Source organism: Phaethon lepturus, unplaced genomic scaffold (assembly GCF_000687285.1).
Source record: "Phaethon lepturus isolate BGI_N335 unplaced genomic scaffold, ASM68728v1 scaffold23439, whole genome shotgun sequence".
In the NCBI taxonomy this organism is placed as follows: domain Eukaryota; kingdom Metazoa; phylum Chordata; class Aves; order Phaethontiformes; family Phaethontidae; genus Phaethon; species Phaethon lepturus.
Window position 1 is genome coordinate 1 of NW_010565829.1, and position 27,493 is coordinate 27,493.

General features: G+C 35.3%; 1 protein-coding gene across 1 annotated transcript; it reads right to left on the reverse strand.

The window, feature by feature from the left end:
• Positions 1-5,647: 5,647 nt before the first annotated feature.
• Positions 5,648-25,604, reverse strand: RASEF (RAS and EF-hand domain containing). Its single transcript, XM_010295306.1, has 16 exons — positions 25,576-25,604; positions 24,697-24,787; positions 21,856-21,951; positions 20,933-21,010; positions 20,358-20,473; positions 19,593-19,661; positions 18,174-18,258; positions 16,699-16,781; positions 13,635-13,869; positions 12,464-12,559; positions 12,180-12,285; positions 11,161-11,242; positions 9,831-9,945; positions 8,870-8,989; positions 7,775-7,851; positions 5,648-5,756 (listed from the first exon to the last, which is right to left on the reverse strand). The coding sequence occupies exons 1-16, from the start codon at positions 25,602-25,604 to the stop codon at positions 5,648-5,650; spliced, it is 1,587 nt and encodes a 528-aa protein (XP_010293608.1).
• Between the last annotated feature and the right edge of the window lie 1,889 nt (positions 25,605-27,493).

Sequence of the window (27,493 nt, forward strand, 5' to 3'; positions counted from 1 at the left end):
CCCTGGAGGTATTTAAAAGACGTGTAGCCATGGCACTGAGGGACATGGTCCAGCGGTGGTGTTAGGTTAATGTTTGGACTCGATGATCTTACACACTGGATCTTTCCAACCTAAATGATTCTGTGATTCTATGACAGTATTTGAAGTTGCCAATTTTACCTGAAGCGGCATTTGATATGGGTTTTGTAGCAGCTTTTTCTTTAACATATGGACCCTTGAGTATTTTCTATTTGAGGTCTAGAGCCCTATACAAAGCATGATGCTAATAGGCTTATTTTTGGTTATTTTTTTCTTTTCTTTCTTATTTTACCAATATCACATATTAGTGGTTAAAGACAGAGTGGCTAAAGCATCTCTGTAAACAGATACAGGAGCATAATTTCAAGACTTATTCGGAACTCACAGTGAGGGACACGTCTCAGCTCAGATGTAAATTGATGAATGTTCATTGAGGCCAAGAAGTTGGAGGCAGCCAGAGATACCAGTAGTTCCATCACTCTTGTATGCTGTTAGCCACAGAAATTTGTGAACCCTAATAACCTTAAGCTGACAGGTCACAGATGCTATGCCGAACTGCTGTTCATGAACACTGACAAAAAGAAAATACACTGAAGAAAAATAGTTGTTGAAGCATATTTTATTATACAGCAATTTGTAATAGAGAATGTGCAGCTCTTTTTAAACATATGTGTACAAAATTACAGTGAATGCAGTGATCTGTAGCTGTGAGGAGGAACAAACTGCATGAACACCACAGTTCTACTTGTAGACAGTACAAATTAAAGTTTCAAAAGTTTTCACAATTTAGAGCCTTATTTTTATTAGAAGTTGGCACATGCAATTGGCATTGAATTTCTTCCTCATACTAGCATGAAAATACACTTCTATTTTAAATACTTCACTTTATATTCAGTGGGAAACCTTCACAGCTTGGGTTTATTTGTTACTCAGCCATCTAATGACTAATTTCCTATAAACCCAGCCATCTATAGCCATAACTCAAAGAGCAGAACTTGTAAAAAAAGGACTTCTTTTTACAAACTGAGTAAGACATTTGAACCTATACTCCACATATCTGAGTCAAATTTTCTTTTACAGTAAGAAGAGTTTTGTCACAAAACAAGCTATGTGGAAAAAAAAAAAAAGAATATTGATGTTACCAGTACTAAGGATACCAACAAGAAAGTATTCGGCCTGATAGTAATACAGTGGGAGAGAAATACTAAAATAACTGGTGCTGTAAAAAGCTTGCTACAGTCTACAAGTAGCCTGGACAGGGTCAGAGGGATAGCATTACATGCTACCTCAAATCTGTCAGGAGGAGTGGTAAAGGGCATTTAAACAGCACATGAGTTATCTTACTTAAATTACCTAATACAGTCAGAAACACCTTGGAAATAGGTTTCTGTGTAATATAACAAAGTGTCTTGACTATATGAATAAATACCTCCCTTTGGTTTAGGAATTAGGGGTCTTCCACCGAAATCTTTTTCCCCTAAAAAGTTACCTATCATTGTTGTACAGCAGCAGACTGGGGAAAAAAGAAAAACTCTTTAAAAAGATCTATATATGAACAGATTGCCTGCACTAGCACAGAACCTATTAGCTTAATTGGGGATCTGCATGGGTGCACATCTACACAATGCTCCTTGCAGGAGTGGTCTGTAGATATTTTCCTTGGAATACATTTTAACAGGCTATACAGATGTAAAACTGTAATTTATTTTTCCTAAAATAATAGAGAACTTTATAGTCAATACAAAAATAGGTACAAAGAAAAATACTTAAGCCATGTTAGGCTGTAACTGTACTTTTAAGAATAATTAAAAGAAGCTGCAGCTCGTCTTATTAAGCCACTAACATATGCTAAACAGGCACAAAGTGGTTGTAAGAACTTATGTGATCAAAACATTTTCAGAGAGCCTCACAGAAATTATTGACTCAGAAATGTGTACTCCACCACAATTAAAAAGGGTCAAATAAAAAAATACAGGATAAAGTAATACTTCCATGTCAACTAAATAAAAATCATTTATTTACAGATCATGAGGAAAAACACAAAAGGCCTTTCCTTTTCAAATAAATACAGGTATTAAGGGAACACATCCACTAAATAAAAAAATAGCTTTGTGCAATTGAATGAATAGTCCTTATGTACTAAATCAAACCATAAAAACATTCAAAGTACAATAGTGCAACTATGTCAGAGCATAAAGCTCATTGTTTTCTAAAGCAACAGAAAACTTTATATATTTATTGTTTCCATGTATAAACACAGGCTTTAATTTCTAAATTAAAATATTTTTTTCCAAGTTCTTTTGCTTTAAGATGAATTCTACATGTTATTATGTGACTATTCAGACTTGATGGAGCTGACCATCACAGGATTTCTAAAATTAGTTCCAACTGAACTATAGCTACATCCCCATTTGGTAGTGCTTTTTTAATAATTTTTACACTGACCATAAAACTACTCCAAGGTAAAACTTTGTTACTTTGTTAACAGGTTCCAACCCTGAATCTTATTTAAAAAACAACACTGTTTCAAATTAAAGTTGCTTTACATGACACATAAAAATTACAGAGCTTAAAAAAAGTGATTAATTTTATATAATTTGGCCAAATAACACAAGAGAGATTTTGGTCATTAAAATAAATGAAAAAAAGTACCCAAAATATCAATGGCCCAATTCTGCAGGGAGAAGAAAATAGGTGTGAAGGCAGGTCCCTGAACTCACATCCTTCAGCCAAGGTCTCTACAGGCATGGACAGTCACATAGCATTCTCTGCATGATAAAAATTTTAGATATGAAAGCAATTACTGCACATGCACGCATGCTGCTAACTCTGGGATGTGGAACCCCCATTTGCAAGAGGTACCTCACAATGTTATTACACTGGTGAAGACAAGGCCAAGAGGGACCTAATAGCTTACAGATACTGAAAGGGGAGTTACCAAGATCACAGCCAAACTTCTCTTGGTAGCAGGAGATGATATAATGAGGGGAAACAGCTACTAATTTGTAGCCACTTGGGAAACTGAGGTTGGACATGGAGAGAATTTTTTATCCAGAAGAGGACTGCAAGCACAGAAACAGATTGCCCAGAATGGTGATGTTAACTCTGTCTTCAGGGATTTTCACAACCTGGCTAGCCAAACCCATAGCTAACCTCATCTAGGGCTGGCAATGGTCCAGCTCTGCCTTGGTGCTTGGGAGGTTGGACAAAACCACTTCCAGAAATCCTTCTTGCAAACAACTTTATGTGATTCTCTGTAATCAGCCAAAACGTTTTGCTCAACAAGGTTTAGGCAAACATATTTCACTTCATTTACTGCAGGCCAAGACTGCAGAGCTGGTCAAACGCTGTGGTTGAAGAGACACACATACAGCACTGAGCCTCAGTCTAAGCCCTACAATTTAACAGAAGTTAATAACACTGAAGGAGCAATATTCTGGAATGTAAGTAACAGCTTATAATCGTGACCTTCTCATCGTGAGAAAATGCAAATGCCTACATATTGTTAAGCTTACGCTTCAGAAACCAAGCACTGGATCATCTCCCCCTCTCCTCCCTCCTGCTGCAGGAAGAACTATCTGCAATTACAACTCACATGACTTCTGCTTCCATTTCACTCCTTTGGAAAGAGAGAAGCTTTTACACACAAAGAACACAGAAGAGGCCTTCATTAAGGCCCTCAGTTAAGTGTGGTTTTCTCCTCAGAGAACCTAATTACAGCTGTAATTTTCTTGTTTAATTAATACAGGGTTAATGGTAACCAATACATAAGTGACCAGGCATGTTCCTGGTACACCTGTATCTCCTTCATTGACCGCCACCTGCTCCAGGTAGGTCTCAGGACTACAGCGAGGTCTCTTGTACTGCGAGGTGGGAAGATGCTACAACCCTAAAGTCTCCTGTATGGAACAAGGTAGCATGTGAAGAGTCCCTTAGTACTTCAGGAGGGACACCAAACAGGTTTCCTGTTGTAAGGCTGAAGTACGATACAGTGAGTGTTAAGAACAAGCTTTCAGATAGTTACCTGAGGATTAGCTGCTCTGGTCTAGAGGTTTGAAAGGGTGCCTAAAAACACTGCTCTTCCTACTTTAAAACTTTTTTTTTTTTTTTAATTATGAACCATCCCGTTTCTAATAACTCCGCATTATATAAAACTGATAACAGAACACAGGCTATACAGTGTTCAAATATGGTGCTGATAAAATGCAGTAACAGCTGCTAGTCATATGAGCTTCCAATCAGGCCATAAAACTTTATCCAAGGTTGATTTACTGAGCTAGGTTTCAGCCTGGAGATGTTTTATTAATATACACAGAAAAGACTGAAATGGTTTGATGGCTCTGAAGAGGCCCTATCTCATTCCCACCAAAATTAATGAAAGCTGAGAATTGGATCATGATTGTTAACTGGAGAAATGCCTACAATTTTTACTACACTATAGGACTGTTGGGAACTATTATAAGCAGTAACAACTCAGCTTTTAGAGATGCTGACACCTAAAGCTACCACCCACTAGCAAGTTTCTCAGAATTTTCCTAAAATCAGGCAAAGGAATTCTCAGTAAGGTAAGTCATTGCTGTTCATTTCAGGGACTTCTTTTAGTGAACAGGTTATATAGATGCTTGTGCATATGCAGTAATTCTTTCACCTGCAGGTTTAAAACTTAAAAAATGCATAAAGGAATATCCATTAAAACAGACTCCTCCCTACTATTACAATCCCTCAGTGTCTGAGTGGAAGACATTTGAAAAACAAGGGGAACATTACAACCCATATCTCTCTGTAGTACTAATAATGATCTAGTCTAAACAAACAGACAGGTATTGGATTCATTAATTCATCTCAGTAATCCTACATTTCACAGGTATTCTAGTCTCTCTGGAATTTTGAATAGTAATGGTCCATGCAAATGTTCCTTTCACTTCTGAGCTGTTTAGGATCAGATGTAAAGTCTACTTCTTAATTCTGAATCAAACCTCAACTCCCCAATTTAAATAAATCCTAAATCAAATAAATAAAATTTTAAATAAATCCTAAATGCAAAATTACACCAGAACCCCATGCACCTGCCACTGTCCTCTCCCAACAGAGACTGTTTTGCTTCATACTCTGAACTTAAGAGTTTACCTGAATCTAGGCAACTTTTTAACGGTTCAGGGTTCTGTTGGAAAATGTTTCATCAACATATAACTTAAGGCCTTCAAAAAACTAGATAAGCAGATATGAACAAAAAGAGATTAAATTAATTAAGTTGTAAATTTCTCTTTTCCTATGAGTGATATATGACATTATCATGTTCCGTATGTAAGAAATATTGAGCCCATAAAGAAACAAGCAGGTAAAGAAGATAAAATATATTACACTATTGTATGCAGTGGTTACTGTAACATTGATTCTGACTTCACTTCATTGACTTATATTACTTAAGAAAAGTGAAACCAGAGCCTATGGGGCACAGCAAGTACATAAATATAAATGAGTAGAAAGTAGAGTCTGGATTTTTAACACGATGTGCAATTTCTAAATACACAAATGTATAAATCCATAATGAAAAGAATACATTATTGAAATCCTTTTTTTTTTTTTTTTAAATACACAAGTTATTTAGGTCAGGAAAAGTATCTGTCATTTAAACATTGCAACAGTTTTTCATGAGTGCCGATTTTTTGACAGGTGTCCCAGCCAGGCTGGTTACTGACCTCGTATCATCTTGATTATCACTTCGTTTTCGCACTTCACTGTAAAAAAACAACAAAAAATGCACTCAATTAATATCTTTCTATTCGTGTTCACTGTTTGTTTCTCCCAGTATATCTTACAGAGCTCACCATCATCAGTTTTGCATGGTTAAAACTATGTTTTTAGTGCACAGAATCAGCACGTCTCATAAATTTCCACTTTGGGAATCATATCAATATTTCTATACAAATCATAGTGATAGAAATATAATAATTTCTGATATGCAATAACTCCACAATGTTCTGTTCTCCCTTTCTTTTTCTTTTGATAATTTTTCTTTCATTTGTTTCCTTCAGTACATTACCATAGAAACAGAATATGTTCCTAGATGAAAGTATAAAACCAAGTAACAGCAATTTCCAGTATAAGTTTACCCTCAGAAGAAAAGCACACATTGTTGGATTTTTTATTATAAATGCAGACCTAAAAGTTGCGTATATATGAGTGATTATTGACCTGTATTCTTACTATGGGCCCCCTAGAATGCCAAAAGCTGTCTCTAAAATATTTTGCTTTCATATATATAAATATAGATATAGATATAGATATAGATATAAAAAATTTAAGTCCTCCTCATATTAGTAAAACAAATTAATGAAGTTGCTCTCAGAACACTCTATTATTCAACATTACAGTGGCAGAAAGGAATGTTACAAAGGGGTAATAGATAAGCCTGTAAGACTATCTGCTGTAATTAAATGTTCCTTTAGAAATTTTTATTTCAAAATTAAATGCTTCTTTCAAAGAATACAAATTATTAAGACTTGAGTAAAGAAATTGCAGCCAACCATTCCAGACTAAGGTTCTGGCTAATATCGAGACCATCTGAGTATCAATGAACCTTGTGAAGGAAAATACCTTTTTTTTTTTTTTTTAGATTCTAAAAAGAGAGGCTCCAACTGCCAGAACATTTTTTAATCCCTGAAAAAATAAAGTTATCATGTTTAAATATTAGTGATAATTGTCCAACAGTGATTAATGTTATATAACTTGCTATGTATGTTCTCTTAATTTCATAATCCACTGCTGCATTCATGGCCAGGTTCTTGGAAATAAGTCATTTAACAAATCAGCAATTAACTTCACATTGACACTGACAAATGCTTACATTCTTGCTGCATCTCTGATGGATGCATTCTCCTGGAAATATGGGTGCCCTTGAAAGCCCCATGTGAAGAAGCAATGATCTTCTCTAGAAAGCCAGTATTTTGCATGCAAGCCATGTTAATTAGTAGTATTTTAACGCCACTGAATAATCAAATACTGACCAAATGTCAAAAAGCTAGACTACTGCATTAGGCTGCTGCAAAAATCACATTAATATGGTTTGTAATTCTGGCCTTGAGCTCCATGTATTGAATTGAAAAATCAGAGACTGAGGATTCATCACATACTGCCAGCGCTTCAAAATCATATTGTAACAAAGAATGGTTTGGAAAGGTAGTACAAATTTAACGTTTGTCTCGCACATTATATACCAGGCTGCTAAATGGATATAATCAGAATTTCTGTCTTTAAAATAATTTAGAGAAAGGGACATAAAAAAAAAAAAAGTGGGATTAGAATGGTCAGTAATAAAACTGAATATATATTAAAATATGTGAAAGAACTAAGAATTAATTATACAGAGAGTTATATGCATTTGAAATAAATTTAAGAAAGAATTAGGACAGTAAATCCATGTACCATTAAAAAATGTATTCATTCACGAAACAGGTTTTTAAATAGTGAGCTCCATAACTGAGGTCTAATCTAAATATTAATTACTGAGACAGCTTTGTAGCATTTGCAAGCAGAAATGTTACTTGATTAAACTGAGAATAAATCCTGTCTTGCATTTATCTATAAAGTTTTAACATGGTATTCTTTTTTAAATTTTGTTTGTTGAATTTGATGTTGGTACTATTTTAAATGTACATGTGTGTCTTTGTATGCGTATTCACACATAATGTACTTTTTATACAAGATACTTGATACTCAGATGTGTTTATTTGAAAATAGAAATATGGCTACTTACCGAGCAAGATGAAGAACTGCTTCTACTATATTAGATCCATCTTTAGCACTTGTTTCACAGAATAGCGCGTTATAAGTCTGAGAGTAAAAACAAAATGTTAAGCCAACTAGGACGAAACGGTTCACATCTGAATTTTTACATTCAATTACAAATGGTTTCCTCAATAACACAAAAAAGATGACGCACATTTAAATGTACTGGATTTCTTCTGACACTTGATTCTCCACTATATTCACTTCAGTACTGCAAAAATAATAGTAATTTCTTTTTAATTGTATCTTTTTTATATTCAGTATTTTCAGAATTAACAAACTGCATAAAAAATGCATCCATGTTGTGGACATGAGGCTTAATGTCCAAACTCAATCTTCTTGTCCACAAGACTGCAAAATAGGAAGAGAGTTGCTAGGACAGGTTACTGAATCCAGCTACTCATAAACTACAGCATCTGATATTCTGGCTTAACCAGAAATAGCATTCCATAAGTGAAGGACATGATATCTGACCCAGTATAATCAATCAACTGGGCAAGCACTCAGCAACTCAAGACTTTAAAGATTCCACGTTTTTTTTGGCAAAATATGGGATACGTGCATCCCTTTTTCCCCATATAAATACATGCAAGAAACTAGTCCACACTTCTATTTATAGCAGAGAGTTCCTTTTTTCTTTCTGCAGATGTGGCAGGAATACAACATAGTCTCTTGAAGGTGAAAATATTCCACTCAAAAGCTGGACAGACGCAAGCCAGGCAAAAAGCCTCATACGCTCACTAGTGTGCTTCATATGTGCACTGGCAATTCCTCTTTGGCAACAGAAAAACTCAGTCTCCTAGTCCATCCACTTGTTCACCATAAAGACTGAGAGGACTATTCCAGCCAGTAATGAAGTTCAGCTCAGTGGAGACTGAGATGTGATTTAGCTCAGCAAACACCATCAAAATGGGACAGTTTTCATGAAAAGTATCCATGAATCATAATTACTAGATCTGAACAAATGACCAGAAAATTACTTTTGTGTACTAATTTCTCACATGGTTTTCAGATTAAAGTTCTTGACACCTTTTTATACTAAAGAGATAGACTTGGACCTTACCATAGCCAGCTTTTCTCCATAGTTTATAGGCACACATTTTTGCCCTTGCTCTGTAACAGCTTGACGAAGATCTGCTTTGTTTCCCACCATCATAATTGGAATATTCTCATGAGTTGCATCCTGTAAAGAGGATTTTATTTCCTTATTGCTAGAAGTCTCAGAAAACAGTACCTAGCATCGTCATTTCATACTAATTTCCTTCCCACAAAAAAGTCTTGCACTCTATCACAAAAAATGAAAAAATTATGAAAGTCATGCTGAGAACTTTTCATAAGCTAGTCGATATTTAGGTAGCCAGCTTAAACATCAGCCTGCAAAGATGTGCTTCCATTCCCGTAAATCCTGTTTCCCAACAAGGAATTTCATGTGTCAAGTTAATCTAATGGAAACACTTACTGTATCTAAATGCTGGGTGACAAAATTACTATGGGAAAAGTGATCAACTCCTTTATCATGATTAAAAGAAATGGATTTCAGAAGATGAATTAAAGATTTTGCTTCTCATTTTCTCTTGTATTAAACACCTCTGGTACAAGAGAAAAAGGCTTTTCATTAAAAGCAAATTTGTATACAAATAAGCAAACAAGATGTAATAGTAGAAAGAAATACTGAAAATTTCACTTGGACTATAGCTAATCTACAGATTCTATCATAATGGTTTAAAATGCAGAGACTTCAAGGAATACTCAAGCCATCCACAAGAGGTATCTGAAATGGGCTCTCATGTTCACTTCAAAAGGAAGTGAACAGGAAGTGTGTGATTACATGATAGCCTTTTATACAAAAAGATGTATCAGTTTTAATGCTAACTGCGTATGTCAGGATACATTTAGGACTTCCATGTAGTTTCTACTTCTATGAGAGACTGCAGTCTGGTGAATTCTAACATACAGATATTAAAATTTTATTAATAATAAGGTTAACAATGCAGTGAAACATAGTCTGTAAATTGTATTCTTACCTCGATCATATCAACCCATTCTCGCACATTAAGAAAGCTTTTTTCACATGTTACATCATATAGCAGTAAGACACCATCTGCTCTTCTGAAGTACGATTTAGCAATACTTCGGAATCTTTCAGAAAAAAAAATGCATAAGGCCACATTATCAAAAAGAATTCAATTTAACATCATCAAGAACACAGCATTACTTTATTGCACCACTGAGTAAGATTCTCTCCAGACTACGAGGTGAGTTTTCTCATAGCTTTTTTCCTAAGTAGTTCTTGAAAATTCATGCAGGTCTACAAATGCTCCCTCCATAAGGATCCACAGGATTCTGTCCTAAACAGCAACCAAGATTTTTTGTATCAAAACAATCTACGGTGTATCTATTCTAAATAATCTGCTTTGCACTGGATTTTTGATTAGGTGGCCAGGCTTTTTCACTTATATGTAACTTCATAAATTGAGTGGGTTACTCTGCTACATTTGAAAAAATATGAAACCAATAAACTTACTCTAGGAATGAATTCAGTTTGCCATAAACATAACACATATATTAAAATATTCTTCACTCATTTATATGGGGGAGGAGAACAATTGGGCCTCTGCTACTTCACATAATCACTCATTCAAAAAGTAAATACATACAGCCCAATACAAATCTCTGTCAATGAACAGATTAAACTAACTTCCAAGGTGTTAGATTAACCTCTTAATAAGCCCCAAAGCTGTTAGTAATGAAGTAATGGCTCTCGAGGAAGGATGTAATAAGATTTTGAGTAAACGCTACACAATACTTTGAAGAACCTTGGATTTCTATTCAGCAATCCGTACAATTTTGCCATAAGTCTTGCTGAAGTCTTTGGGAAGAAGTTTTCATACATGAAATACAATGCAAATCAGGATTTCAAGGAAAGGAGAGGAAGGTGAAGGGAAGAAAATCTCTAAGATAAAGACTGCTCAGAAATACAGGTCTGTAAGGACAAAGAAAGCAAAGACAAAAAACAGAAGAAACAATGTACATCCGCTCCATCTTTTTGTATTGCAGGATAGGGGCATATGGATTTAATTAATTAATGCTGTGCTGAACCTCAACTATTTCCCTCTGCAAAGAGAGAAGATTACCTCAGGCATCACCAAAGCTAACAAACAAACATTCCACCTGTCTTGGGGCCTCAGCAGAGCAAAAGCACATCTGTCTATAGACATATAACCACACTGACTTACTTACTATAGGGCCTTATTATATTCTGCTTAGTGGAATTTTTTTCACCTAGACAAAAAAAGGCAAATGTCTTTTAGAAACAAAACAATTGAAATTACATAAGTGCAGACAATCACTAACCTCTCCTGCCCAGCTGTGTCCCACAGTTGTAGCACTGTAGGTTCTCCATCAACAATTAGTCTTTTCATTTGAAAATCCACACCTGAAAAGCATAATGTGTACAGAATAAATAAAAAACATCAATAACCTTAAAAAAAACACAGAAATGAAAAGTTATGTGCCATATACAATAACCATTTAAAAATTAATCTTTTTTAATGGATTATGAGATTTTGGTCATTCACATAGCCTTGAACTGCAGTAATCCCCTGAACGTATTTAATTTTTCTCTAGAAAACATTTAAAGAAATATTTTACCTGCACATTTTCCAAGAAACATTGATATAAATTTGGCATTATGACCTGCTTTATTTTGCTATACAGTTATATGGAAGAGAAAATGTTTTATAAAACAGACTTTGTTTCAAATGCCAAGGAGGAAAAAGATAAATTAGAACAAAAATCCTGACTCAGAGCCAATAAAACAAATATATAACTATGATTTGATTGGAAAACAAAAATTCAGTCTTTGGAATCACTGAGACAAGTTTGTTAGCTGACAGCTATAATAATATACACAATAAGCCAGTCAGAAATCCCTCCAGCTGCATTTAAACCAAAGCTTCAATAACACTTTGAAGAAATGGAGACAAAAAATAGTATAAAAGACATCAAAAGATAGTATGAAATACAAAGGAAGGAGGAAAGAGCTGAGAAGACAAGAAAGCAATGAAAAAAGCAAAAAGGACCACACACAAATTCTAAGTTCATTATACTGAAACTCCCATTTCTGGTACTACATGTTGTTCAGGCTTTGTGCTTTGCAAAGAGAAACTAAATTAGAGCAGTACCCTATTACGCACTTCCAAACAGCAGCCAGGCACTTCTAACTTTTAGTACTCAAGTAGATCTCACAACCTAAGAAACTGCATGCGTATATTCAGGAAACCCTTGCAAGCAATCACAGAGGGTAATCTTTTCACCTCTTCTGCAGAATAACAATTAAATTCACTTTAGTATTTTAAGAACTATAACTATACCCAGGGTTGCACTGGTATTGCCTCGAAATTCATTCTTGCAAAGTCTTGTAAGGAAACTGGATTTTCCCACTGCTGCATCTCCAGCAAGAACAATCTTGTAAGCCTTCTCTGAACTGGGGTATTTTGGAGTACATTCGGTTGCATCTGACTGAAAATAAAAAGAATCCCTCTATTTCAACTCATATAAAAAATATTCTCTATATTCAACACTTTTCTTTTTCCCTCCCTAAAGAACTGGTTACCTGGGGGGTGAGAGCGGATATGTATTTCCTTGTTGAAGCAACAGAGCTGCTTTGACTCACTGGTCGTGAGGGCTTCCAGTCTAATATTGTACTGCCGTTATCAGGACTATATGCTTCTTCATCCCTGATCTCTGGAACCTGAAAGTACAAGCTAGTGTGTTAGCTCTGGTGACAAAAGGATGCTTTTTTTGGAAAGGCACAGCTAGGACTGATTAAAACATTTGTTTTAACAGTTTCGATTAAACAGAGACAAACGACCAAATAGAGCTATGCAATTCTAGTCAAAATACTGTGATTATTCTGTTCTTCTACACATTTGGTGTTTACTATAGCCTGCATTTGGTCCTTAAACAGGTTTCCTATTTGGTGTATTTGCTTTCAGTACAGTTTCCAGATACAGCAGATTAATTTCCATATGGAAAATTTCAGCTTAAAAAATAATTGCAATAAACAAATACTTGATTTCAAAAGCTTATTTTACAAAAACCAAGAAAAAAAAAAACAAGACATTATTTTCTATGCTCTTACTACTCAAGCAAAATTAAATACAGCAGAGCTGTAATCAGCACTATTCATAGCATTTTCAACTGCAAGCAGAGAGTATGTCTCCGCTAAACACAAAATAAAAGATCAGCTCTAAAAAAACCCCTGTGTTCTGCTGTGCTTGATACTAGTCTTGCTATGTCGTCTTCAGTAAAGCTCTATGGAGAGCTTTTACTAACAATAAAAAGGACACAATAACACCTTCCTACATTTCTAAATTCTCTGAGACTTACTGTGTAAGTCAATGTATGCACTAGCAGTATTCTTTTCCTCATATATGTGATTTTTTTTTTAATTCACTGCCACATCATTGTAGGAGAAAGTGGACAGAAACCTATCTTACTTCTATAGTATCTGCTTGTTAATCACAAGAAAATGGGCTCCTGTTTGCATGCTGTTTAACAACCTTCAAAAAATCTGTGTACTTAAAAAATGAAGTTGTTACCTCAAAAACCTATAGAAAATGCCAAAACAGACATTTTAGTTTAAAGAGGATTAACTATTTATGCATTCTCAAAAAAATGTCACTAATCTTATTTAAATGCATACAACCCAAATACTTAGTTTTAACTGGCCTATGGGCAAAGATCCATTTCATTTTAGAAACAGGAAACTAATTTTGTCTCCAACCAAAGGTCATTTTCAGAGAAGAAGTAAGTATGGCACTTACATCTGTATCAGAAGCATCACCACCAAAGCTTTCTTGCATACACTGTGACCTTTGAAAAATCCTTTGATGCCTGTATTCCACTTCTGAATCATACTCATTCGAATCTCTCAGGGTAGACAAACCACTGTCAAAACAGCTCTCAGGTAAACTGTCAACTTCACAGTTTACCCTTTGCATAGGATCACAAAGGGCTAAAGAATCATAATCTTCATCCACACAAGAAGAATGAGATGATCTAATAAGAAAATATTGGGGTGGGGAGAAATTATTCCACAATTATTTTTCCCAATAAAATCTGAGCCATTCTGGAATAGTCAATAGAGATGCTAACTATACAGTTTAAGACATATGTCAATACCTATTTTGCCTTTCTAAACAATCTCTTTTTCAACCATATCTCTTAGGATGCTCAGATTAAATTATATAATATACGTTTGATGATGACTTCTCGAGTGCTAGTAAGAATGCATATTTATTCATACACAGAAAGAACAATTGTTTGAAAGATTCAGAAAACGGTGTGCTATGAAGACATCAAAGGCAGAAAATGATAGCTCATGGTTTAGCTTATTTTGGCCTATTCTGAGACACATAAAATGACCTTGAAATACTGTATCTAATTTAAATGAATGCATTTGCTCACAGAGGCACACAGGCCAATAAGTAACAGCTATGAATATAGAACAGGTGGTAACAGAGTTCAGGACATCGGTAATGGTGGAAGAAGTCATTGAAATGTGTTTTCTTACAGTCTGGTAGGCATGCAAAACTTAAGGTTTTATATGAAAGTCCTTTCTTTCCCCTCAACCTTCCTTCAAAGGCTTTTTTTGGTCATTTTGGATGCTGCAATATATAAAAACACTTAAATGAATGCAGCAATGACAGTATGGCTTACTGAAAAAAACAAATTAGTTTTTTATTTATGTAAGAAAAGAAAAGAAAGATTAATAGAGCGAATCTTAAAAGAACCAATCTTTTAAAAAAATTCACTATGGCTACAATCGTTATCCTGCTCCTGCAGCAAGACAGGGACAGGCAAAAATTGAAGTGAGGTAGAAAAGGTTTCCAAGTCACAGCAGACGAGAGAACCAGTTTGGCTCTGTCCTATTGGGAACGTGAAACACTAAACTACTAGAACAGACAAGGTCAGCATCAACCCTTGTAAAGATAGTTAGCTGCCAGAGAGGCTGTGAGCTCCCAGTGCAATGGCACACCACAGAAGAGTACAACTGGGGAGAATCACCAAATTATGAAGCTGTTACTGTCGAATATAATTCCTCCCGGCAAGTGGCCAAACAGAGGCATCGCTGCCCCGTGCAACAACATCCAGAACCATCTAATTTACATCTTTTCAGGCTAATGAATAATCACATGAATGAGCATGATCTTTGCAGTGAAATATCATAGCATCCATGCTATTTGTATTCATGCACCTACTAGCCTATACCAAATCAGTGAACTACAGAGGAAGGGTGCATGCTATAACAAAGTTAAGCTTGTCAGGCATTCCCTGAAATAAAGGTCTTTATTAGTCAATTTTCAACCTCACTGAAGCATGAATTCAATGCTGGGAATTTCATATGTGCTTAAAGCAAGTTAGACCAAGATGTATGTCACAGCTAGAAAAAAGAAAAAAAAATGTACCCACTAATGTAAATTGTTTAAAACATGTTAGAATGCAAACCAGTATCTCTTAATGCTGATCTGATGTCAAGAGACAGACAAAGCACTGAAAATGAACAGGTTTTGGGACATTCATACTCCTTCTGCCTTTCGATACTACTAAGTCATGCCTGTTAAGAGTAAGTTTTATTCCTACCACATAAACTTTCTTCTAAAGTAGCTTGCATTTCTCACTTTTGTGGGAATGCAAGGATTGCACCATGTGGCAGGTACTAACAAATATTCACAGAGAACAACATCACTAAGCCTCCTGAGAGGTTTTAGTTATCCCTTCAGAAAATTACTTATTGTAATATACAACTTAGTAATGGATGCCTCTCAAAATTTGCAGAGGGTCCAACAGATGAGAATTGGTTTCATCTCCATTCACCAGAAGGAATCGGTTTGTGACATGCAAAAGTTTACATCCATCAAACACATCTCACATGGAGACAGCACAGTAACAGTAACACTATTGAATGAGTGGGGATATTATTAGTGTGAAGCAGACGCCAACTTAATCCCTACCAAAGATATTCATCTCTCTGGCAAAATGTTAAACACAGAATACTAAGAACTGTAACAGAGATCTCTCTAGAGTGTGAAGTACCACTGAAAGAAAAATAAGACAAAACAATCTGTCAATTGAGCAAGGACGCACATTTTTGCTGGCAGTTCCATCTATTTAAAAAAAAAAAGTGTGAAAACATAGCACGATCTGTAACACTTGAGGTTGGATCCAACACCCAGTGACTTCAGTGAGAGTCTCTGCAATGATCTGAGGAAGCTCTGATCAATGACCTGCATCCAGTAAGTACAAATTCAAAGTAGTTCTGACCCTTTGATATTTGCACTTAAATAACTTACTGTTCTCTGTGGCTTTTACCTCATTAATATCCAAGTGCATGCACTACTCTTGCATGTCAGTGTGAGGTGAGCATGTTTATTCTTTTGAAGAATGAGGCCCACCTACCTGTGTAATAATTATTACATGAGAAAACGAGACATACAGGCTAAAGATATGACCAAAAATGTTTTATTTCCTAAGTACTAAGTAAGTTAGCTAACAGAGACGCTTGGTAGATTTTTATAGTTTCTTGGAGACAAGGAGGTGAGACTGAGAATCAAACTAGAATCAAAACAGTGCAAGACTAAACAAAAGGCTGTCTAAACTCTCCATAAGTTCATGATTTGCACTAAGAGTTTTTCTGAGCTTCCTGAAGTCACTGAAAAGGTTCCTATTGACTTCAGTATACTTTGGATCATACGCTGTGTTCAAATTCCTTCTGAATCAGACAGAACTATTCTCTCTGTTATTTGATAATATTTGCTCTTCTGAGACAAGTGTGATGCCCTCGTCTTTTTAAACTTAATAAAAGCAAACATGGCTCACCTGTCATACCGTGGGTTTAGAGGAGACTGTCCACCATTAAATTTAGGACTGCTTCTAGAAATGGTACTTCCTGGTGAGGTGTTTGCTAACCGCTGAGACAGATACATAACAAATGCATGGTAAGTCTGATGAATACAGTGTAAGCATCTAGGTTTGTCATGAAAAAAGTGTACAGCATCAAAATTACTACTGTGTAATTACTACTACTGTGTAATTACATTTTCATATATATTCAACTACTTCTTTTAAATTAAGCCTCATGCTTTATATAGGACCGGATGTCAAAAGGCCCATTACATATAGCATTTTGGCTCCACTAGTGCTTTAATACTGAACTTGCTAGCCACACTCAACCACAAAAGACACTGGAAATTCCAAGACAATAATTTCATTGACTACATCTGAAGACTTTGAAATGCTAAAATTTGAAAAGTAGTATTTAGAAAAATTTACTACTAGAGGGAAAAGGGATATGTCACTGGCTGAGCTAGTTTCAGCAGAGATACCTCCTAGTTCTTGAGTGACATAGTAGAGAGAAGGAGAGATCTCACCTGATAGCACGTGACAAAGTTTTTTTGTATGTTCTGCACATTTATTCACTGGGAACAGTTTCCTCTGTCTTCCCTTGCTTATGCTTCAGGGCACAGCAGAAGGAAATGGTATCTCTTGTTGCATCTGCAGTGAATCTCTGGTAGCCAGTACCAGCAAAAGGCACTCACATTCATTGGTATGGTATGTTGGAAACAGGCAATGACCCCTGTTTTCCTCCTTCCTGGCCAGTATTGTCTCTGTGGACCCATTATTCTGGCCTCATCCTTCTAAAACAGTTAGTTGCTTTCCTGATGATGTAAGGGCTTGCCTGATCATTAGTTTTAGAGTTTAGCAGGTTTCCCAATATTGCAAAATGACAGTGTAGAGTGGATTTTTTGTAACTTTCAAGCCTTCCCTTCACTGGTTTGGAGGATGCTGGGTTGCATCTTGTTACAATGGATCCTGGTACAGTTGTGATAGCCCAAAAGGGTCTAAGGTCCCTATTATCAGCATTCCCTGATATTTGTTTTCCCAGTGACTTGCCTGGACAAAAGTTCAAATTAGGTTAAGTCCTTGCTACTAAAAGAAAGCAGTTTTCTGAAAAAGTGTGTTTTCAATGGTAGGGCACTCCCATATAGACAGTACAAACATATTCCCTTCAGGGCAAGAGAAACTGATTTATTCACCTTGTCAGATGTATTTGGCAATAGCATATCAAAAAAATCTCCACTTTCCAAAGCACCTCACAAAGAAGTTGTGCTCTAACAAAACTTCATTATTTCACAATACACAAGTAAAATCTAACAAAATTCAACTACACAAGTATATTCCCAGAGTGACTCTACTGAAAAAAATAAATTTTGTGGGTAGCCACTGAAGTACAAACAAATTTGCGTCTGGTGTGTTAATTCTTAAACCTTCTTGCACAACATAACAAAACTATAAATACATACCAATGATTTGTTGTACTTGCTGAAACTGTTTTCAAGTGCACTCCTTAAACCATCATTGCTGTCATGTAGTTTTCTATTAGCTGACCTAACAAGGAAACATAGTTTAACTTGCAAGAGTAAAGAAAATATTACAAATTATGTAACATCACAAAGAAAAATTGAAAAAATATGTATTAAAAAACGCTTTTATTATTCTTTAGATGACCACTAACAAGTGATGTGGGACTAGAAATGTGTTGTCATATATTCAAACTCATGTACAAATGATTGTGTGTGAAAAAAGCACTGTGAAGTTTAGCCTCCAGCAGCAGCCTAGAAAACCTTGTTTCATTCCTGTGGCATGGTCTGTGGTCAGCTGAGGAGAAAAAGACACAGAAAAAAACAGTGATGGGGCAGTAAACTGGTACAGCCATTTTGAAATACAAAGTGACTACCCTTTACATATTGCTGAGACAACTCTAAGGACAGTTGTGATTCAGCTGCTTGAAAGAAAGAATATGTTTAGGATAGGATAAAGGATAAAGAAATTAACTACAAATTAAAAAAAATATTCATTGTGATCTTCCTTGAAAGCAAAAATCTGTGCGCCCCTTGTATAATACTGCACACACTTAGTACTTTCCAGATAACGATAAGACAGAGAGATACTGGACAAGTGAAGTCAATAAAAAAAGGAGCCAAGTAATTTTTATAATAGCATGGATAAAATCAAATCTTGTTCACCTTATCATAAAGAAATGAAAGTCAGTGAGGCTAAGAAAAAAAAGAAAAAACAATGAAGGGTTAGTGGCTTAGTAGTTACACAATACCAAATACTAAATTCAAGAAGCTGCCGGATCTGTTCGATAAATATTTAATACCTTCGGGCCGCCTAAGTCAGTGGAGAGGTCTGCCTAAAAATAAATGGGCCCACATAACAAGCATTGAGAAAAAAATGAGATAGTTTTAGAAGGCATAAACATAGCATGGATAGACTGCCAAAAGCTTGTGTGTGTAGAAATCACCTGCTGCACAATTACATTAAGCTAAAGATAAGAATCTGGAAGGCAACTAATGCCATTCCAAATGGATCCAGCCTTCTGAAATCCAAGTTTTGAAGAAACAGGATCTGATATGTCTTTTTATCTCTGAGAAAAAGAGAAGAACAAACAAAAACATCAGCAAGAAACACAAAACTCAGATGCCACAGTAGTAACTGTTGTCACATGAGTATCTGACTTCAGTACACAGGAACACAAACTTAGGATGAAATGATACAAGATTAGCATAGTACCTTTTACAAGAATTGAGGTCATTTCAGTATTTTTACTTGGTATTTTTTCCCAAATCTCATTCCAGTCTTTTGCATACAAAAATATTTACCCCTGAATATGTTGGAACAAAGTTTGTTAATAAAAACCTGAATTACTAAGAACTTACTGAAGTATTTCAATTTGTCTTTCCAGATTATCTCTGTTCTCAGTATACTCTCGGATCATTTCTAGGTCTCTGTAAAAAAACATTTATAAAAGGTGATAAATATGTAGTTGTGAAAAGATATCATTTCAAAATATGTTTGTATTTCTGACGAAATATGTTAAAAGCAGTCTAGTCTTGTGCAAAGTAAAATCACTTGCTAACTTCAATGATCTCTGCCAGTGTATCTCAACAAAGACTGTGAATAGAAGACGAACAAAATAACCATATGGACTGCCTTCTTTTCCCCTTAGAAGTATCATTTGTGTTATCTGAAGATAACCACATAATGAACCTGTCATTTACGCCCCTTTAAATTAATATCCAGATGCAGTTTCATTCACTTTAGAAAAAAACTGGTTGAGACTGATGTGGGAGGCTTCCAAAACTATTCTCCCTAATATGCATAGAGATAGTCATCTCCGTAAAAGTCATGGAGGAAAAAAATTGCCTGATGCTATCACTTTTTCTCCTAACTGAAGTCCCAGTAAAATCAGTGGGCTTCCTTGCAAGATTATGGAAGTTTGCATCATATCCAGAATTTGCTCTTTCAGAAACCTGACAAGAGAAGTGAACTTTAGTCACAGCATTCTTTGCATGGCGTCAAATGTGTACCTGTCATTTATGGCAAATTTAGAAAATAACAGTTACCAACTGTATACATAATAACTACATCAGACAACAGATCATTTCCCCTGGTGAAAGTATTATCATATAGAAGTACCTTACCTCTCAGTGTTCAAAGTCTGATCTGCATACTCGCTTTTCAAGCTATCTAATTCACTCTGTAGAAAAGCTATATTTGTCTGCGCTTCTAAAAGATCTTTCTTAAGTTTCTGATTTTCCTTAAAAAAAGGAAGATATTAGATATTAGCTGTCATAGTCACCTGCATAAAACATTGACATATTATAATGGCAAAATAAAAACCATGAAAATTAAATAAAAAATGAAACACTAAAAATCTGAGCATAGAGGGAGAAAGAAAATGAAAGAACTCTAAATCAACAGAGTCGTCAGTAAATCAGCATGCAAGAGCCACTGAATTTTTATCTTTCCATTTCAGTTACACAAAAAGGGGACTATATCATCTCAGGCCATTTCTAAAATTTTATACCTACAATGTGTATATATTTATATAGAACAAGTGTTTTTCCAAGTTAAAGAGCCTCATACACTTATCAACAACTTTAAAAGTTTATTTCTTAGTTTACCAGTACTAAATGTAAAAAAATCCAAACAAACTGTATTGCAACAAGTATAAAACTGAGGCTAAATTAATATGTTAATGATACTCATCTCTTACCAGCAACATATCATGTATTCTTCTTTTCAATTCAACCACATCTTCCCTGTGATTTACATTTTTGGATTGCTCCTCAAGCTAGAAGGATAAAAAACCCCACAATTAATCTATGTTATTGATTGTTCTGATTCAAAGTACATAAAAAGTAATGGAAATCACATTAACTAGACCCTAAAACATGTTGCAGCTATTAAAGTTTTTAAAACCCATAGTTTTCCCAACTGTGTGAGTAGGCAGCATTACTCCAAAAATTTCTGGATTTCTATATGATCTTTTAAATCAATACCTAAAAGATGTTTGATGAGCATTTTGAAATCTGTAGGTGTTGAATATGCGTAATTAGTGACACAGAAGCCAGCTATTGAGAACATATAAACAGGTGTATCTCCACTATTGTTATATATACGTATTACTGTATATAGTACATTACTATATTTGGGTTGCCAATTTCATCTAAATCTATGAATTAAAAATACTTATAGGTGATACATTAGACTATTTCTACAGTATCAAATACAGGGCTAGATAATTAGAGTGTTAATAACTTGATGGAGCTAGAAAATTATTCGGCAACAGAATTCAGCTAGCAGTTGGGTCCTTTCCTATGTATTTCAGTAAACTACACAGAATAAATACAACAGCACAGAATGACAACACAACCTAAAAAATATTTGCAGTTGCCATTTACTAATACACAGTAAGATAAAAAATCTACAGGTATGATTATCCATCTTGGGGAAGGCACTTCCTATCGTCAGCATCTCTTAAAACACTTGAAAAACTCTTGCCATGGCTTTTTTTAAGTGTTCAAAAACCTGTGGACGTGGCACTTCAGGACATGGTTTAGTGGTCATGGTGGTGTTGCGTTGATGATCTTAAAGGTCTTTACCAATGTTAATGATTTTGTGATTCAACTCACTTACTTTTTTAAGTTTTTTTATTGTCACCTGAAGATCCCCAACTTCAGTATCATACTGGCGCTTCAGCTCATTTAGTGCTTCTTCAGCTTTTCGCTTCTCCTGCAACATTTTTTATCTCATTAAAAGTTGAGACAGGTTTCAAACATTTCTTAAGTAACACATTCATCAGTTTGGAAACCACACACTTTCCCCTTAGACTAACGTGTTTAATTTTGTCTTTCCATTATGTCAACCTGCCCCTTCCTTAAGATCCACAGATACTGATTCTGTAATTGCAGTCTACTTACAAAATACTTGTAGAAATAAAATGGTATGGTGGAAGCAAAAATATGGGTCAATTCAGTGTTTGTTATTCATCTCATAGCCTCCCGTGCTTAACACTCTCAATGTCTTAAAAGCACAAAAACTGAGAGGTGTTCAAATTTTATTTGTACATAAATTTAGGTGGGTATTGCATATATAGATATATACATACACAGCCACACTCAGATCAGGGTTTTACATCCTTTTTTTCAAACCAGCCTTCTATGGCTTAGCATACAATGTGCTAGTAACAACATTATTGTGCCATCATCAGGTACTTCCTTATTTCTGGTTTTCTTTTAAATTTTTTCATTTGCAAGTATTGGAATACTACAGGCCCATGTTCAGTAAAAGATATGCTGATGACAGCATCTTTAGTTTCATATGGTACTTGGTCTGAATATCAAACCAAGTACACTATTCTGAGTTTCATTTTCATCAAAACAGATTTTGCAAGGAAGTTACATCAAGCACAATGACAAGAATAGTATGAAGAATGGTATGTTCCACATGCTATAGAGGAGCATGTGTTTAACTCATTCCAGTCACTCCCCAGGGACTTCAGTGCACAGTTTCACAACATAGGAAATCAGAATGCTGCAGTTACACACAGTGTCAATGAGATAGGTTGAGTTTTGACATGGACTTTGCTCAGAATTCAGTGCTTTCCTGTAGGTGATGCTGACATCCGTGTGCTAAAATGATAACAAAAGTTATCAGCTTGAGCTGTATTCTCTTACTGTTGGCACTTACGTACTCCTAAGTATTGTTTGGTAACTATTTGCGTCCCTTGAAGAAACAAAATATAGGATAGGCTCAACCTGCAGATACTATCATGCAGAGGCAGGTGTCACAGTGGCATGAGTGAGATCACTCTGACAAACAATAGCCTTGAGTGCAGGCGTTAAGATTAATGGCTTAGTACAATCCCACAAAGTAAATATCTCACATTTACTCTCAGGGCGTTTTAGAAGGTGGAATATGCGGAGCTATGAGCTAAAGGGAACTTTTAGGACTGAAACTGAAAAGAGTGCTGTGAGAAACAAGTTACAGCCCACCTTTCCTATCCATAGCTAGGCGTGAACAGTCAAATTGCAAACCATGCAACTCGGTGACAGTGTGAGGACTTTTTAGAATGAGAAACACAAACTAGATGTGGATAATACATGGCAGATGTGTTTTCACATAATGCAAGTACATAACTGTGGATGTTCTCAGAATGAGTGAATACACACATCCCAGTCATATTTTTACAGTAATGAAACACAGTCTTCAGGGCTTTTTTCAGTGATTTACCACTTTTTGCAGAACAGAAATTTTCCAGACCAAATGTATTTGTTTTCTAATCATAAATGCTTAGTTTCTGGAAATTGAAAGTTTATCTGTACTGACAGTTGCATTATAATTAGTTAAACATATTATGGTACGCTTTTTGCTGGGGTGATATCTTTAACATTTTTACATCATTATATTTTGTTTCTAGGAAAACGACTGACTTCTATGGTTTGGTAGGAATGTTTCCTCTTGTACAGAAAAAGATGCCGTTTGAAGCAAATCTATCAGAATACCATTTACCTTAACAGATCAATTACTGTGGACTATTAAAATCAGCAAGTTGGCAGACATCACTTTGTTGCTTCTGATTCTGCAAATGCTTTAGTGAAAGAACCCATATCAAATCTATAGATGCTCAGTATATTATGTGTCCTACAAAGCAATAATTACACCAATACTATATGTTTTAATCCACAAATTTCTTATGTACACATTAGAACACTTTCAAAAATAGTTATTCTTAGGCACATTGTAAAGTTAGGTTTATTTTATTAACAGTTCAACATGAAGCAGACTACACAGGTAGGGTGGTTTTACTGTACTGTCTTTGCTTAGAATTACATGGTAACATGTGGCTCTAATACATTTTTCAATGGGTAGGGGGAAGAGGATTCTTGTACTTTTCTATCAAGACTGCAAGCCAGTTGAAACAATGACTAAAACTTGAGCACACTGAAACAGAATTCTCCATCAACTTTGGGAGGTCCAGGCCCTCACACACTGTCATGACAATTACCCTCTCTTATGTCTCTAACTCTCTAAAATACATTTGCAGCATGAGAATGAGGGAAACAAGGATCACTGCTCCAGGCAGATATACAAATTAGGAACAAATGATCTAAGCATTAATTTCTACATAAATTAATCTGGTAGGAGAACTAGATTCCATTCTTTTATGGTGAAAGGTTATTTTCTCCAATCTGTTTCCAATAATGGTCTCAGAAATAAATTCCTCTAGGCCAGCATATTCTCACAAAAGAGGAAGACTTTGTTTTCTTGGTTTATTACATCTAAGCAGCCATTCCTCTTTGGCAAAGCATTTGAGAGTACACTTTTGATCTCATGGATAGCTTCTTTTCATCCAGGCCCTGCCTTCGGTGGCTTTGAGTCAGACCATCAGGATCAAAAACACACCTGATCATCAATCCTGCTTCAGACCACTGTGAGTTTGGTAATTATGAAATTCTGTAAATATAAAATACTCACTTCCTTTTTAACTTTATGCTCTGCAGCCTGTATCCGTTGTTCCATCTCTTCCTCCAGTTCACTGAGCTGAACTGCTGCTTTATCCTGAGCTCTAAAATTTAAAAGTGAATAGTCTCTTAAGAATTGCCCTCTGGCTTGACAGAAATATTGTGTGAAACACATCTGCCTACCTCAGCTGAAACAAGTTAGACAGACAGACATGGAAACAGTCTTACATTGCCCAGACCTTGAAATTGGTACAGTTGGGAACAAAAATCACAAATTAATTTGAAGATACAGGCAAACTACATTTTAAATAATACCTGATAGCTGATGATTAGTATGAAATATATCACATCTGTATTTTGAAAATTAAGTTACAGAGGTAAAAGGCCCCTCTGGTTATCTTATCAAGAGACTTCAAAAGGATAACTACAGCAACTTGCACCACCCACACATACGTCTCCAACCTGAGCTAATCTGTTTGGTTTTGGCAGTAACGATGTGAGACTGCAAATGCCAAGTAGTTACAATCGTAAATACACCCCTTGAAGCTGAAGAAGCAAAAATATGCTTTCTAAAATTAAAGTATAATGGGTGCGTATGCTAAAACTCAAAGTTACAACCAAGGAAGAGAAGTCAAAATGTTTTAAGAGATTAAACATAGGAATAGAGCCTGTAAAAATTTGGTCCAGGACTTATCCAAAATATGACAAGGAATCATTTGCAAGCTGCTCTATGTGTTTATGCACATGTGTGTGCATATAAACCAACCTTTGAATTCAGTTTATAGAAATATTCCACATGACATATTTTGGCATTAACTCCCAGTAGTTTAGCCCAACAAAACGTGAGAAAAAAGTAACTGCGTAACTGAATGAGAAACAAAACTCACTATACCTTTTTACCGCAATGGCCAAAGTTTCCATCTCTGTGCTTTGAAGTTTGATCTCTCGAATGAAGTTCTTAATGACATGTTCATAGGGCTGGATTAATCTTGGTTCCGCTATGTGTATGTTCTGATACAGAACACTGACCTGTTCTTGTCTGAAAGAGAGACACCATGTTAACACACTTACTTGGAACAATGTTCTATAACAGATTTGAAAAATGTAATACAAATGAAGATATTCCACTTTTTGCATATTTAAAAAAATTAGCAAATTAGATACAGACGTTGAACATCCAGCATGCTATGTCTGAATATTTCTAAATTATGTTTACCCTTTCTGCTTCTTTAATATAGTTACTATAGAAAAAACTTGTTATCTTAAGAGAATATAGCTCTCTGGTTTAAAACAAGTTATTCTGGTCCAGACAACTGCACTCCTAATAATACCAGCCCTGTTTTATAACCCCAAAAATTAATTGTTTTAAGAAGTTAATTCTGTATATGATTCTCATGTGAAAGACAACAGGTATCTCATATAGAAGAAAGAAAAATGTTTCTGTATACCCTTTAGTTATTAAAAGCCCTCCTGAAATTTATACTGCTTCTTAAAAGCTGCCCCAGTGAAAGAATAGTACATTCTGATTTCCATTTGATCTGGACTCATTTACATAGATTGTATACAGCTTTAATTGTCAAAGCAAGAATCTTGACGAGATAAAAAAACAAAGAATAGCATAAGCACCAAAACATTATTACACAAGTTACTACATAAAAAGCACTGATTTCTGGTCATACCACTAGTAACTCCACGTAACCCTTTGCGTTACATGCCAGCTAAGCTCCAGTATCTGGATTACCATAAGGCAATATACCAAAGAAAATTCTATAACAGAATTTAGCAGTCACAAAGAAATTTGAAGCTGATTGCCACATAGACTATATGTCAGAACATGAACAGGTATTCAAGAACTTAAAAATTAAACAGAAAAAGAAGGAAAAGGGAAGCTCAGGTCTAGAAAGGTGGAGGAAGCAGGCCGGTAATGCAGAAATACAGCATACCAGTGGCAGAAATGCAAACAAAACTAATGTTTTGCAAGTTCTAGTCTAACACCATATCTAACATATCACTAATACATCACCTCTTTTTGTTGTTAAAGGAAAATTTAAACTCTGATTTAATGATCTTCCTCATTAGATAGATGATATTTTCCTATCTTCCGTGAGGGCAGTGCTATCTAATACCTTCACGACATGCATCATATCAACAGTCAGTGTATATTCTCTGAATTTTTCACCACTTCAAGCAATTCCACATCTTAAGATTATGAACTACTTCTCCTTCGTGATTTCCCCACTGAAGGTATAACTTATTTTATTACAACAGTACCGTAATTGTTACTATAGCTCAGATTCCCATTGCAAACAACTGAAGTATTTCAGAACACCGTAAAATCTGTTTCCAGCTGAAATGCTGACATTCATTTCAATACACAGAAACACAACAACAGCAGAAAGAAATATAGATTTACTGATGCCAGGGGCATTTCTGTGTACATACATGTTTCTGTCTTGCAAGGAGTTTCCTTTACAAAGGCTAATGCTTTAGCTATAGTCATTATTTCCAGAAGTTAGGTTAAACTTAATGTAGTGCTCTGAATATCTTCCAATGTATGCACACAATTTCTTTTTCAAAATATATTTTAAATAGAGAAATGTCAAGGTTCACAAATAGTTACAGTAACACAGAAATTTATCTGATCATCAGATGCTACAAACTATGTAAAAATAATGTATCATTAAAGAATTCCCCAACCATATGTATACTCAATTAATAATTTGCCTTTAAAATATGGTTAAGGACATTTTCCTTAGCAACAACATTGCGTTAAAACAACAGAGACATTCCCAGCACCATCAGATATATTA